The sequence below is a fragment of the Echiichthys vipera genome, assembly GCF_963691815.1.
Source record: "Echiichthys vipera genome assembly, chromosome: X".
In the NCBI taxonomy this organism is placed as follows: Eukaryota; Metazoa; Chordata; class Actinopteri; order Perciformes; family Trachinidae; genus Echiichthys; species Echiichthys vipera.
This window is the reverse complement of record NC_139825.1, coordinates 5,034,754-5,048,688: the sequence shown is the minus strand read 5'-3', so window position 1 is coordinate 5,048,688 and position 13,935 is coordinate 5,034,754. Positions and strand designations below refer to the sequence as shown.

Here is a 13,935-nt window from a genome sequence, read left to right as displayed (position 1 = left end):
TCAAACAAGACAAATATTACCATTTGTTGTGACTTTCAGGGTCCTGAAACGTGAAATTATCAAAAGTTGACATATTAAGGTGGTGTATCCATCAAACAAGATTAATAAAAACATTTGTTGTGACTTTCAGGGTCCTGAAAAGAATTATCAAAAGTTGACATATTAAGGTGGTGTATTCATCAAATAAGACGAATATTACCATTTGTTGTGACTTTCAGGGTCCTGAAACGTGAAGTTATCAAAAGTTGACATATTTAGGTGGTGTATCCATCAAACAAGACGACTATTACCATTTGTCGTAACTTTCAGGGTCCTGAAACGTGAAATTATCAAAAGTTGACTTATTTAGATGGTGTATCCATCAAACATGACGAATATTACCATTTGTTGTGACTTTCAGGGTCCTGAAACGTGAAGTTATCAAAAGTTGACATATTTAGACGGTGTATCCATCAAACAAGACGAATATTACCATTTGTTGTAACTTTCAGGGTCCTGAAACGTGAAATTATCAAAAGTTGACATATTTACGTGGTGTATCCATTAAACAAGACGAATATTACCATTTGTCTTGACTTTCAGGGTCCTGAAACGTGAAATTATCAAAAGTTGACATATTTAGGTGGTATGTCCATCAAACAAGACGAATATTACCATTTGTCGTAACTTTCAGGGTCCTGAAACGTGAAATTATCAAAAGTTGACTTATTTAGATGGTGTATCCATCAAACATGACGAATATTACCATTTGTTGTGACATTCAGGGTCCTGAAACGTGAAGTTTTCAAAAGTTGACATATTTAGACGGTGTATCCATCAAACAAGACGAATATTACCATTTGTTGTGACTTTCAGGGTCCTGAAACGTGAAATTATCAAAAGTTGACATATTTACGTGGTGTATCCATTAATCAAGACGAAAATTACCATTTGCACTGACTTTCAGGGTCCTGAAACGTGAAATTATCAAAAGTTGACATATTTAGACGGTGTATCCATCAAACAAGACGAATATTACCATTTGTTGTGACTTTCAGGGTCCTGAAACGTGAAATTATCAAAAGTTGACATATTTACGTGGTGTATCCATTAATCAAGACGAAAATTACCATTTGCAGTGACTTTCAGGGTCATGAAACGTGAAATTATCAAAAGTTGACGTATTAAGGTGGTGTATCCATCAAACAAGATTAATAAAAACATTTGTTGTGACTTTCAGGGTCCTGAAAAGAATTATCAAAAGTTGACATATTAAGGTGGTGTATTCATCAAATAAGACGAATATTACCATTTGTTGTGACTTTCAGGGTCCTGAAACGTGAAGTTATCAAAAGTTGACATATTTAGGTGGTGTATCCATCAAACAAGACGACTATTACCATTTGTCGTAACTTTCAGGGTCCTGAAACGTGAAATTATCAAAAGTTGACTTATTTAGATGGTGTATCCATCAAACATGACGAATATTACCATTTGTTGTGACTTTCAGGGTCCTGAAACGTGAAGTTATCAAAAGTTGACATATTTAGACGGTGTATCCATCAAACAAGACGAATATTACCATTTGTTGTAACTTTCAGGGTCCTGAAACGTGAAATTATCAAAAGTTGACATATTTACGTGGTGTATCCATTAAACAAGACGAATATTACCATTTGTCTTGACTTTCAGGGTCCTGAAACGTGAAATTATCAAAAGTTGACATATTTAGGTGGTATGTCCATCAAACAAGACGAATATTACCATTTGTCGTAACTTTCAGGGTCCTGAAACGTGAAATTATCAAAAGTTGACTTATTTAGATGGTGTATCCATCAAACATGACGAATATTACCATTTGTTGTGACATTCAGGGTCCTGAAACGTGAAGTTTTCAAAAGTTGACATATTTAGACGGTGTATCCATCAAACAAGACGAATATTACCATTTGTTGTGACTTTCAGGGTCCTGAAACGTGAAATTATCAAAAGTTGACATATTTACGTGGTGTATCCATTAATCAAGACGAAAATTACCATTTGCACTGACTTTCAGGGTCCTGAAACGTGAAATTATCAAAAGTTGACATATTTAGACGGTGTATCCATCAAACAAGACGAATATTACCATTTGTTGTGACTTTCAGGGTCCTGAAATGTGAAATTATCAAAAGTTGACATATTTAGGTGGTGTATCCATCAAACAAGATGAATAAAAACATTTGTTGTGACTTTCAGGGTCCTGAAAAGAATTATCAAAAGTTGACATATTTAGGTGGTGTATTCATCAAATAAGACGAATATTACCATTTGTTGTGACTTTCAGGGTCCTGAAACGTGAAGTTATCAAAAGTTGACATATTTAGGTGGTGTATCCATCAAACAAGACGAATATTACCATTTGTTGTGACTTTCAGGGTCCTGAAATGTGAAATTATCAAAAGTTGACATATTTAGATGGTGTATCCATCAAACATGACGAATATTACCATTTGTCTTGACTTTCAGGGTCCTGAAACGTGAAATTATCAAAAGTTGACATATTTAGGTGGTGTATCCATCAAACAAGACGACTATTACCATTTGTCGTAACTTTCAGGGTCCTGAAACGTGAAATTATCAAAAGTTGACTTATTTAGATGGTGTATCCATCAAACATGACGAATATTACCATTTGTTGTGACTTTCAGGGTCCTGAAACGTGAAGTTATCAAAAGTTGACATATTTAGACGGTGTATCCATCAAACAAGACGAATATTACCATTTGTTGTAACTTTCAGGGTCCCGAAACGTGAAATTATCAAAAGTTGACATATTTACGTGGTGTATCCATTAAACAAGACGAATATTACCATTTGTCTTGACTTTCAGGGTCCTGAAACGTGAAGTTATCAAAAGTTGACATATTTAGGTGGCGTATCCATCAAACAAGACGAATATTACCATTTGTTGTGACTTTCAGGGTCCTGAAATGTGAAATTATCAAAAGTTGACATATTTAGATGGTGTATTCATCAAATAAGACGAATATTACCATTTGTTGTGACTTTCAGGGTCCTGAAACGTGAAGTTATCAAAAGTTGACATATTTAGGTGGTGTATCCATCAAACAAGACGAATATTACCATTTGTTGGGACTTTCAGGGTCCTGAAACGTGAAATTATCAAAAGTTGACATAGTTAGATGGTGTATCCATCAAACATGACGAATATTACCATTTGTTGTAACTTTCAGGGTCCTGAAACGTGAAATTATCAAAAATTGACATATTTACGTGGTGCATCCATTAAACAAGACAAATATTACCATTTGTTGTGACTTTCAGGGTCCTGAAACGTGAAGTTATCAAAAGATGACATATTTAGATGGTGTATCCATAAAACAAAATATAACAATTTGTTGTGACTTTCAGGGTCCTGAAACGTGAAGTTATCAAAAGTTGACATATTTAGGTGGTGTATCCATCAAACAAGACGAATATTACCATTTGTTGTAACTTTCAGGGTCCTGAAACGTGAAATTATCAAAAATTGACATATTTACGTGGTGCATCCATTAAACAAGACAAATATTACCATTTGTTGTGACTTTCAGGGTCCTGAAACGTGAAGTTATCAAAAGATGACATATTTAGATGGTGTATACATAAAACAAAATATAACCATTTGTTGTGACTTTCAGGGTCCTGAAACGTGAAGTTATCAAAAGTTGACATATTTAGGTGGTGTATCTTACTGTTTAACGCATGCACCTTATTTAAATAAAAATCTAAACAATTAATTTGTATATAAAACATGTTTACTATCTGATTAGTGTGTGGGCCACTACACACAAGCTTCAGACAGCTTACTAGTGTGTCCTATTTCACATATCTTATGTACTTGTATTTGATCCGTTTTGAATAAACTTAACTCTAAATGGTTCCCTTATATACTTAATCTTTTTCATCTCTTTGGGCCTCTAAAGTCCTTTTAATGACCCAACCTGTGAAGGATAACTGTGCGAGATCCAATCACTAACCTCTACAGGTGTGTAGTAGAGATCAAAATGAAAGCTCAGTTCAAAGATGGGTGTGGTCCGAGCAAGTGCGCTGGAAGTAGGGAAGGGGCATTTGCCCCACCACTTTATACCCCTGGCCAGATTTGGGTCGCAGCTCATGTCATCTCAAGATGGTCTCTAGTTGTGGCAGCATCCCATTCTAAACAGTCCTTCCCTCATGGCCTCCATGTTTCTTGCTTGTGGAAGAGAGGGGTGGTGCTGGGGAATGAGAGTGGCAAAGCTCTGGAATTAATATGCACCCTTTATTAGGCCAACTAGTGACCCAATAAACAGTCGGATGATTTTATTTGCCTCTGCACACATCCGGGTGAGTAGCGCTATTAACCGATAGGGGACAATAGATTCTTTGAATTTGGCACCACCCAGTGTTAGTAGAGACAGTTTGGCAGAACATACTGACTGCCTTGGTGGATCTGACCCAGAGATTCTGAATGAATAGGCTGGATGCAACACACATTAGACCGCATGCAGGATTGTCTAAGTTCTACAAAAGCCATATATTACGAGACCAATATAAAATAAGCTATTATCACATACAAATTCTGCACATTGTGGCTTTAAATAAATGTACACCATGCATAATCATTTATACAAATGTTAGCATTAGATAATGCTTAATTTGCATATTTAAATGTAACATTTCATTACTTGTAATACAAAAAAATAATTGTCTTGTCAGTAATTAACTCGAGAAGTTTCAAGATATCTATTAGTTAAAATGTTTACCCTATTTACATGTAGTGTGTTGTAAAGGGCATTTCTCTCATACACCAATCTTTCCTATCTATAGGCTGTAGGTTTTCACTGAGGACTTTGTTAAATTGTCATTCACTCTATTACATTTTATTCCCAAAGAATGGGTGGTGAAAATTGACATGTTATGGCTGTTGACAGTATTTTCTAAATCCTGGAGTAATAAGGAAAAAAAAATCCCCTCTCTAAAGACCTTTGACTCTTATCAACAAAATAAAACAAGAATTTTGAACCTGCCTTTATCCAATGTTCAGAGTGAGCAGCTAGGTAGCCCTGATCCTGGTCCATATAACCTACCATGTATCAGTTTCCTGCATGGCTAATTTGTTCATTTGTTTTGAGAAAAATGGTGAAATTCTCAGTGACAAATGTGTTTAAAAGTGATTCAACAGGGTTTGTATTGACAGTAATGAAAGAACCATTTATCTGATAAAATAAATCATTCTGTTTGTTACTTAGCACCCACCTGACCGTTCTAGGAAATATACATGCACACTCTTAGCTTTTCACACTGCACTCAGCTCCAGGCTAAGAAAGCGTTCACAATGTCACAATCCAAGAAGGCTAACACCACCTTTAGCCTTGCAGGGTTATCCCCAGACAATTCACTTAACCAGGAGCTAAATGTTGCCAGTGTGAAAGGGGGCTACAATTCCAGGATGTTAACATTAGTTAAGTGTTTCAACTGACGTTAAAGAAAGGAGACCAAATCCAGCAGTTACAGCTCTCATGTTTTACACTTCGTCAATACAGATAAACCATTTCTTTTGCACAAACAAGGCACAAAATACATGAAGTCCAATTTCAATAATCCATTACATAAACATCCCACATATTACCATGATCTAATTAATTCATTAAAATTGACAAATCATCTTACAAAATATGTGTCTAATTTCAAGAGTAAGTGGAAAATATATTACTTTAACCTATAGTGACTTAAACAGCCCTCATTCCATCCCTACAGAGGTTATGGTGGTGAAATAAAACAGCTGCACAGGTGGTCCAATAACTCAAAACAGTTACTTCATAGCGATAATTAAATCCCTCCTAGTGCAATGCAAATAATCAATGTGATGACAAAAGTCAACAGCAGTGACTGTAGGAGTTCAATACAAAACCTTCAAATGTAAAGTTACACAGAGCAGAACTATGGGCAGGAGTCATTATGAGATACAGCAAGATTACAGAAATCTGGAGACCACATTTTGCCACTTATGTTACTTCAAAAATGTATAATCACACAATTAAGCCGTAAGCTACTCAGTGGTACAATAAATGTACATTACAAAAAAATCAAGGAGAAGCTGCACACTGGCACTTTCCATTTGGGAAATACAAACAGAAACCCAACATTGGTTTTAAAAATATGCAGCAGACCAATTAATGTAGATAAAAAATACATATGAATCGCATATAGTGTCTTTGCAAGTCCCCTTTTGCAAAGCCAGTTAGTGTAATGTAGTTGTGTAAATGTTACATTCGGATCTGAACTAAATCTGGTGTGACATACAGTATGAGTCACATCCACTTTGAGGTCATGTACAACAGCTACTGTAGTAAACATGGAGCAAAACTGCCTTCTTCTGGATAAAGGCTGAAAGGAAACGCTGTCACAATCAACCTGAAGCATCAGCCAAAATGACATTTTCAAAATAAAAATCTGTGCTTCCTCACTACAGAGAAGTGCAGTTGATCATAGTGTGATTTTACTTTTTGTTGTGTGTATTATTTTTAAGAACATGAAAATCAAAGTGTGTTGAGACCGCAACTCCCATGGGGTTATAAAGTACATTAGAATGCATGTGTCAGCAGACTAGGACATGGCATGTCGTTTAATGTAATCATTAGGTGGCGTGGTGTCTTGGAGGCAGAGTCATTATTTTACTCTAATAAGTATTATACAGCAGGGCTCTAGAATCAGATGTTACTTTAAATGGAGAAAAAAACATTCTTGGAATCTGTAGAGTAGCACTTCCTCTTACAGATAACATACCAGAAGAAGGACTCCTGCTCAGAACACCAAGTGTGCATTTGTTACCACCTAAAACATTTGCTTCTGGCTCTTGAGACCAGTAGAGATTCTGGGCTCTTGCATCACAGTTTCATCACTAGGCGGTTCCCTGAAGGGTAGACAGTGTGCTAATGTGGAAGCAAATGCAAAGCAGGCCTGCTGTTCTGAACACCAGATACATACAGTGATGACAGATTATGAACAAAATGGAACTTAGCGTTTCTCAGTCATTGGGGACTAGGTTAACTTGAGACCTGTAACTGAAATATAGTTTTGACATGTGTTGAGAGGTATAGGGGGTTATTTGGGACAATAGCTTTTTTTTTGGTTGCAATTCTGCAGGTTATCATCACAGACCAGTGTTGGGCACAAAGTGTTTCTGCTGTAGGCACAGGGCTATGCTTGAGGACCCTCAGTGATGTGGCTAGGGCCCAGGGGGCCCTTCTTCCTCCATGGCTGCTGGTTGGTTGGGATCCTTGTGGAAAGAAGTCTCCTTGTAAATGAACCAGCAGTTACCTGCCCACAGGATCAAGTTCAAAAAGCCAAATATCTGTAGAAAGACCAGAAAACAGATGAGATGAGAAGTGACAAATGATGTATACTATGTTTGGATACATATACATCATATTGCAAAACACTATAGTTTTATAAAAACACTGAAATTTGAATACTTGTGACTTCAAGGCTACATCCACACTAAACTCAGATCACACTACTCCTGTCTCTGAACACCTAAATGGAGATGTTTGGAAACACTACTGAGCCTGTTTAAGTTTTAAAACTCCAGGGTTGTGTTTTCGTCTGGATGGGCAGAAACCGAGACATTTGGAAACAATGACGCACGCACACGCGCGCACACACGCAGTCCAGCTCGTCCAGGAGAGCAAATTCATACGAGCAGTTTGCAAAAAGGTTTGCTGTGTCTCCCAGCACAGTCTCAAGAGCATGGAGGAGATACCAGGGGACAGGATGTTACACAAGGAGAGCTGGACAGGGCCGTAGAAGCAGGACCCAGCAGCAGGCCTGCTATCTGCTCCTTTGTGGAGGAGGAATAGAAGGAGCACTGCCAGAGACCTACAACATGACCTCCAGCAGGCTGTTGGTGTGCATGTTTATGACCAAACTGTCAGAAACATGCACACCAACGACGTCCTCTAGTGGGACCTGTGCCCACAGGGAGAGAGAACACCAGAACTGGGAGGTCCACCACAGGCGCACAAACTGCCCTCTCTTCACAGATGAGATTTAAAATCTGTCTCAGGCTCAACTGATTTTCAGAATTTAGACCATAGCTTTAAGAAGGACGTAATAAGATGTGTAGCAACTGCACTACTTTAGCGTGACTTACCACGGAGGCATTAAGGCGGCCCATGGAAGGAAACTCTCCTGGGTGACAGATGTTCTTGCATGGCTCCACTAGGTGCTCTGGGTTAGTGGCCCATTTGACATCAGTCAAGCCTTTTCCCCAGGCTGAGGAGGACACAAGCCACAGGAAGGCAAAGGCAGCAGTCACCACCAGGTCCTGGAAGGGAGTACACAGTAAACACTGAGCATGTTCATATTAATATCACACGAGTATTGACAAGGTTCCACTTCCTCTTGCATGGAAACCTTATCTGCTATACAAAATGAGTATGCTCTCATTCCAGGAACTAGGGCTGCAATTATCAAATCTTTTTGTAATTGAGTATTCTACAGATTATTCCATCGATTGATTGAGTAATCGGATAAAAAAAAAATATTATAACTGCGTAAAAAATTGTTATAATTTGTGTTATTTTGCAAAAAAATATACTATGTCTTGGGTAAGCCTATTTGGTATGGTGACCTAACAGGGGTCTGTCTGTGCTTGTTTGTGTTAGTGTGTGCACGCGTGCATGAGAGAGAGAGAGAGAGAGAGAGAGAGAGAGAGAGAGAGAGAGACAAGGTGTGTGTGTGTGTTTGAGTATGCACGTGTGTGTGGAGGGGAGAGAGAGAGAGAGAGAGAGAGAGACGAGGTGTGTGTGTATGTGTGGCAATTTCCCATAAATAAGTTACTATTTAAACAATTCAAATTAGTGCATACAATTATCTGTGACACATGTGTTTACTCAAACAGTTTTAAAGACAAATAGATAAATTTAGAAAATGAATGAGAGATAGATATTATAAGGAAGAGCGAGTCGCTCTCTTCCTGTTTACCGTGACAACGAGCAACGAACAAAACGTGATGGACGAAACTCATGAGGACAGCTAACTTCACGCATTCTCTTCCTATTTATCTGTAATTACAGCAACTGCCCTCCTTAATCCGGAACAGCGGTGCTCGGTGAAGTGGCGTTAACCATAGACATATAAACAGAAACGCTGCATCGCCTGTGGAGGGACCATAGCCTATATAAAAAATGGACATAGCCTCTCCGCCTGTTCTCTCAACTTGATTCAGTCATATTTGCCTCTGGGAGTCGCCATCTTGTCAGACTTTGACTCCTCCTCATTTCTTCTTACCAAAAAAGGGCATTGATGTGACGTTGGGGGGAGGGAGATACATCTGTCTGGGAACGTTTACAGAATTAACAACATTAGCTCCACCGCCTGGGAGCTAGGCTTACAGAAGACGTTACTAGAAAAATGAGAGTAGGAATCCCGAATCTGGCATGCCAGAACCCAGCTAACTAACAATGATGAAGCTACAAGGAAACGGGAGGTCCCTGTACAGGGTAATAAATCTACCAGCGATAATCCTCCCTGGAACACACTTGGGGCAAAGCCAAAGAGAAGACCACCTCCCTGCGACAAGGGAGAACGGATAACCGGGAGGACCCAGCGCCCCGATATCTCTGATCTGACCGGTTGGCCTGCGCTACCATCTCTATCCAGGCATAGCGCTTCATCAACTCCCCTGCCACATAGGACACAGCAGCGGACAGCTGAGAAGAGGAAAAGTACCAAGAAGTGTTCAACTAAAGAACAGGTTTGCTCCACTGTTGCCCGACAATGGATCCCCCTCTGATTGCCTGAATAACCCACCATCACCACGCAGAAGGGTAAGACCGGCTAACTTAAAACCACAGAGAAAGCTAACAAGTGGGCCTGAAAATCTGATTGTGGTTGACTTTTCTGTAAAAGATATGAAAAGCAATAATAACACCAAAGTACTCTGCTTTCCGAAGGATACGGTGTCTGACTTGGAAAAAAGAATCCTGGATATTGTGGCTGCACACCCAAATGTGAAAAATATCATTCTGCACATTGGTTTTAATGACATTGAAAAACAACAATCAAGGGAGCTGAGAGAGCACTTCAATAAACTCTTTGAAACAGTCAGCGCTGTGAATGCTGAGGTGTTTATCAGTGGTCCTCTACCCCCGATCAGGAGAGGAGCTGAGAGATTCAGTCGACTTTACTCGCTGAATGAGTGGCTCTCCAGCGTTTTTCTTGCTCGTTCGATGCATTTTATTGACAATTTTAGCTTTTTCTGGGACCGCAGGCATCTTTTTAAGGCAGACGGACTTTGTCTAAATAAGCTGGGAGTAAAGCTTTTCATGACCAACATGTCTTACTTCCTGCGTCATCCATCTATCATCACTGCCAAGGACAAGAGACAAGAGGAACCAACGGAAAAGACAGACACAACACAGCTTATCATGAACGTCGAAGGAGGACCGCCTTTGCAAAAGGAGAGCGCTGACCATGAGAGACACTGGAGCAAAGAGGAGACGTGTCCATCCCCCTCTACCTCCCCTTTCATTTCAAATGGGCGTGAAGATCCCTCCCCCACACCCCCCAAGCCTAAATCCAGGTCTCCATCCTTCACCCTTCCTCAAGTAAGCCTTTCTCCCCCCTTATCCCCCTTGGAGTTCCGGGAGCTACCCCCACCCACTCCCCGCCCTACTCCTATATTTACCCCCCTTGACCGACCTCAGCGGTCCCCCCTCAGCGTCATCTCAGTGGCACCTCCCTCCCACCTCCTCCCCCCCCTCCACGAAGGCGTGCTTCACAAACCCTCAGCCCTACTCCGCCCCTCTTACGTAAACCCCCTCTACGCCCTCAACGTCCACCTCCAGTAGTTCATTCCAGCTCTGACGCTGCCCACTCCTCCTCCCCCTCATGGCCACCCCCGCCCCGCCCTGACAGCAGTCCTGAATATTACTGATACAGAAAAGGGTTCAGCAGTAGACCACATTATCAGCTGGGCCCAAGGCTGCCTACGTCAAAGCTTGGCACCTTCTACATTCCTGTTGTGACTACCAAGAGAGAGAACATTGGGAAACGTAGACACCCTGCTAACCTAAACAATCTCATTCCTATCCTCTCCAAATCAAAGTCAACATCGAAGCCTGTCAATAACACCATCAGGATGGGTCTGCTCAATGTTAGGTCTCTGAATAACAAATAATTTTTAGTCAACGATTTTATTACTACTTCCAAACTTGATTTTATGTTTTTAACTGAAACATGGCTGGAGCAATATAACAGTGCAAGCATTCTGATCGAGACAGCACCCCCCAACTATAACTTTATTGATGTATGTAGATCTGGGAAAAGGGGGGGAGGGGTTGCTGCTATATTTAAAAACATATTTCAGGGGAAACAGATGTCACTTGGTGATTTTACATCATTCGAATACCTGTGTGCTGTGTTGAAATGCTCTCCCAAAATTCTCCTGTTAATTATTTACAGGCCACCTAAATACTCAGCAAATTTTTTCGATGATTTTACCGAATTATTGTCTAGTATCTCCACTGACTTTGACTGCCTAGTTATAACTGGTGACTTTAATTTTCATATTGACGATTCGAATGGCAAGGGTGCAAAGGAACTTTTTACTATTTTAGATACATTTGACCTGTCTCAACATGTGAAAGAGGCTACTCATTGTAAAGGACACACCCTGGACCTGATTATCACAAAAGGTCTCAATGTTTCTGATGTTCTTGTGACTGATCTTTCATTGTCTGATCACTTCTGTGTTTTCTTTAATATTTCTTTAATTCCGGAGACACAAACAGAATCAAAGAATGTCAAAAAGCGCTACATCAATGAACATGCTAATGTACTCTAAAAATGCCATCTCCTCGCTACCACCTCTAAACCCATGCCATGCTGATGATCTTGTAAACAACTTTAATTCCAAAATTGTGAATATCATAGATGTCATTGCACCGGTTACAGTTAAAACGATTTCTGGTAAGCAAAAGGCACCCTGGAGAAAAGCTGCTGTTGTGACAGCCCAGAGAAGAGAGTGCAGGAAGTCTGAACGAATCTGGCGAAATACAAAACTTCATATTCACCATGACATCTATAAAGAGAGGCTCCAGGCCTACAACTTAGTCTTAAAAAGTGCTAGAGAAACATTCTTCTCCAATATCATAAACAGCAACACTAATAAGGCCAAAACCCTATTTGCAAATGTCGACAGACTGACCAACCCCCCAACACAAATACCAGCCGAACTCCATTCCACACAGAAATGCAATGAGTTTGCATTCTTTTATACTGATAAAATTGAAGGCATCAGACGTGCCATCAATATCTCAAACAAAAAAGTTGGATCACCCCCCCGTTTAGGCCAAAATAACACAGCAATGATGGCAAGCTTTAATGCCATAGACTCTAAAACTCTAGTTGAAACAGTGACCGATCTAAAGCCAACCACCTGCTGTCTCGATGCTTTACCTACCAACTTCTTTAAGAATGTTTTTGACTGCCTATCAACAGACGTATTGCAAATAGTTAATAACTCTATTCAATCGGGCAATTTCCCAAAGGCCTTCAAAACTGCAGTCATTAAACCTCTTCTAAAAAAGTGCAGCCTAGATGCCTGTATTATCAACAACTACAGACCAATTTCAAATCTACCATTCATAAGTAAAATAATTGAGAAAGTTGTACTCCAACAACTAAATCACTTCTTGGCTTCTACTGGCTGCCACAACAACCTCCAGGATTTCCAGGTCAGGATTTAGACCTTTTCATAGCACTGAGACGGCTCTTATTAAAGTTATAAATGACATCCGTCTTAACACAGACTCTGGCAAAACTTCAGTATTAATGCTATTGGACATCAGTGCTGCATTTGACACTGTCGACCACTCAATACTTTTGGACAGGTTGGAAAACTGGGTGGGGCTCTCAGGCACAGTCCTAAACTGGTTCAAGTCATATCTACAAGATAGGAACTGTTTTGTTTCCATTGGCGACTTTGTATCAGAACAAACCAACGTAACGTGTGGAGTCCCCCAAGGTTCAATCTTGGGGCCGACTTTATTTAACATCTATATGCTCCCACTAGGACAAATCATGCAAAATAATAACATTGACCACCATTGCTATGCCGATGACACCCAAATCTATGTAGCGCTATCACCAAATGACTATCGCCCCATAGATCTACTGTGCTAGTGCATTGAGCAAGTCAAACACTGGATGTGCCAAAATTTCCTTCAACTAAATGAGGATAAAACTGAGGTAATTGTTTTTGGTGCTAAGAAAGAAAGGTCTAAAGTCATCCAACACCTTCAATCACTGTCCCTGAAAACCTCAAATAAAGCCAGAAATCTTGGGGTTATTATGGATTCTGATTTACATTTCGACAGTCACATCAAATCGGTAACAAAATCGGCCTACTATCACCTTAAAAATGTAACAAGACTTAGAGGGCTCACGTCAGCCCAAGACTTAGAAAAACTTGTGCATGCCTCTATTACCAGTAGGCTAGACTACTGTAACGGTCTCCTTGCAGGTCTTCCCAAAAAAACTATCAGGCAGCTACAGCTTGTTCAGAACGCTGCTGCTAGAGTTCTAACAAAGACCAAAAAATGTGAGCACATTACACCAATTCTTAAATCATTACACTGGCTTCCTGTACGTCAGAGAATTGATTTCAAAATCCTCCTGCTCACATATAAATCCCTAAATGGTCTAGGGCCGAGGTATATCACTGATATGCTCCCACTACATAAGCCTTCTAGATCACTAAGATCCTCTGAGACCAATCTGTTAGTGGTTCGCAGAGTAAACTCAAATCAAGGGAAAGCATCTTTCTGTCATTATGCAACAAACAGCTGGAATAAACTTCCTGAAGATTTGAGACTTTCACCCACTCTGACCACTTTTAAAACTAGACTGAAAACTTTTATGTTCACC

The 13,935-nt window shown here is 39.9% G+C and overlaps 1 protein-coding gene across 1 annotated transcript in view; it reads right to left on the bottom strand.

The window, feature by feature from the left end:
• Window positions 1–5,511: 5,511 nt before the first annotated feature.
• The window catches only part of sypl2a (synaptophysin-like 2a), a 56,690-nt gene continuing 48,266 nt past the window's right edge, over window positions 5,512–13,935 (bottom strand). Inside the window, exons 5-6 of the mRNA XM_083939460.1 lie at window positions 8,156–8,329; window positions 5,512–7,357 (exon numbers count right to left, since the gene is read on the bottom strand). Of these exons, the coding sequence (XP_083795586.1) occupies window positions 7,232–7,357; window positions 8,156–8,329 (300 nt within the window). The 3' untranslated portion in view covers window positions 5,512–7,231. The remainder of the gene's footprint in view (window positions 7,358–8,155; window positions 8,330–13,935) is intronic.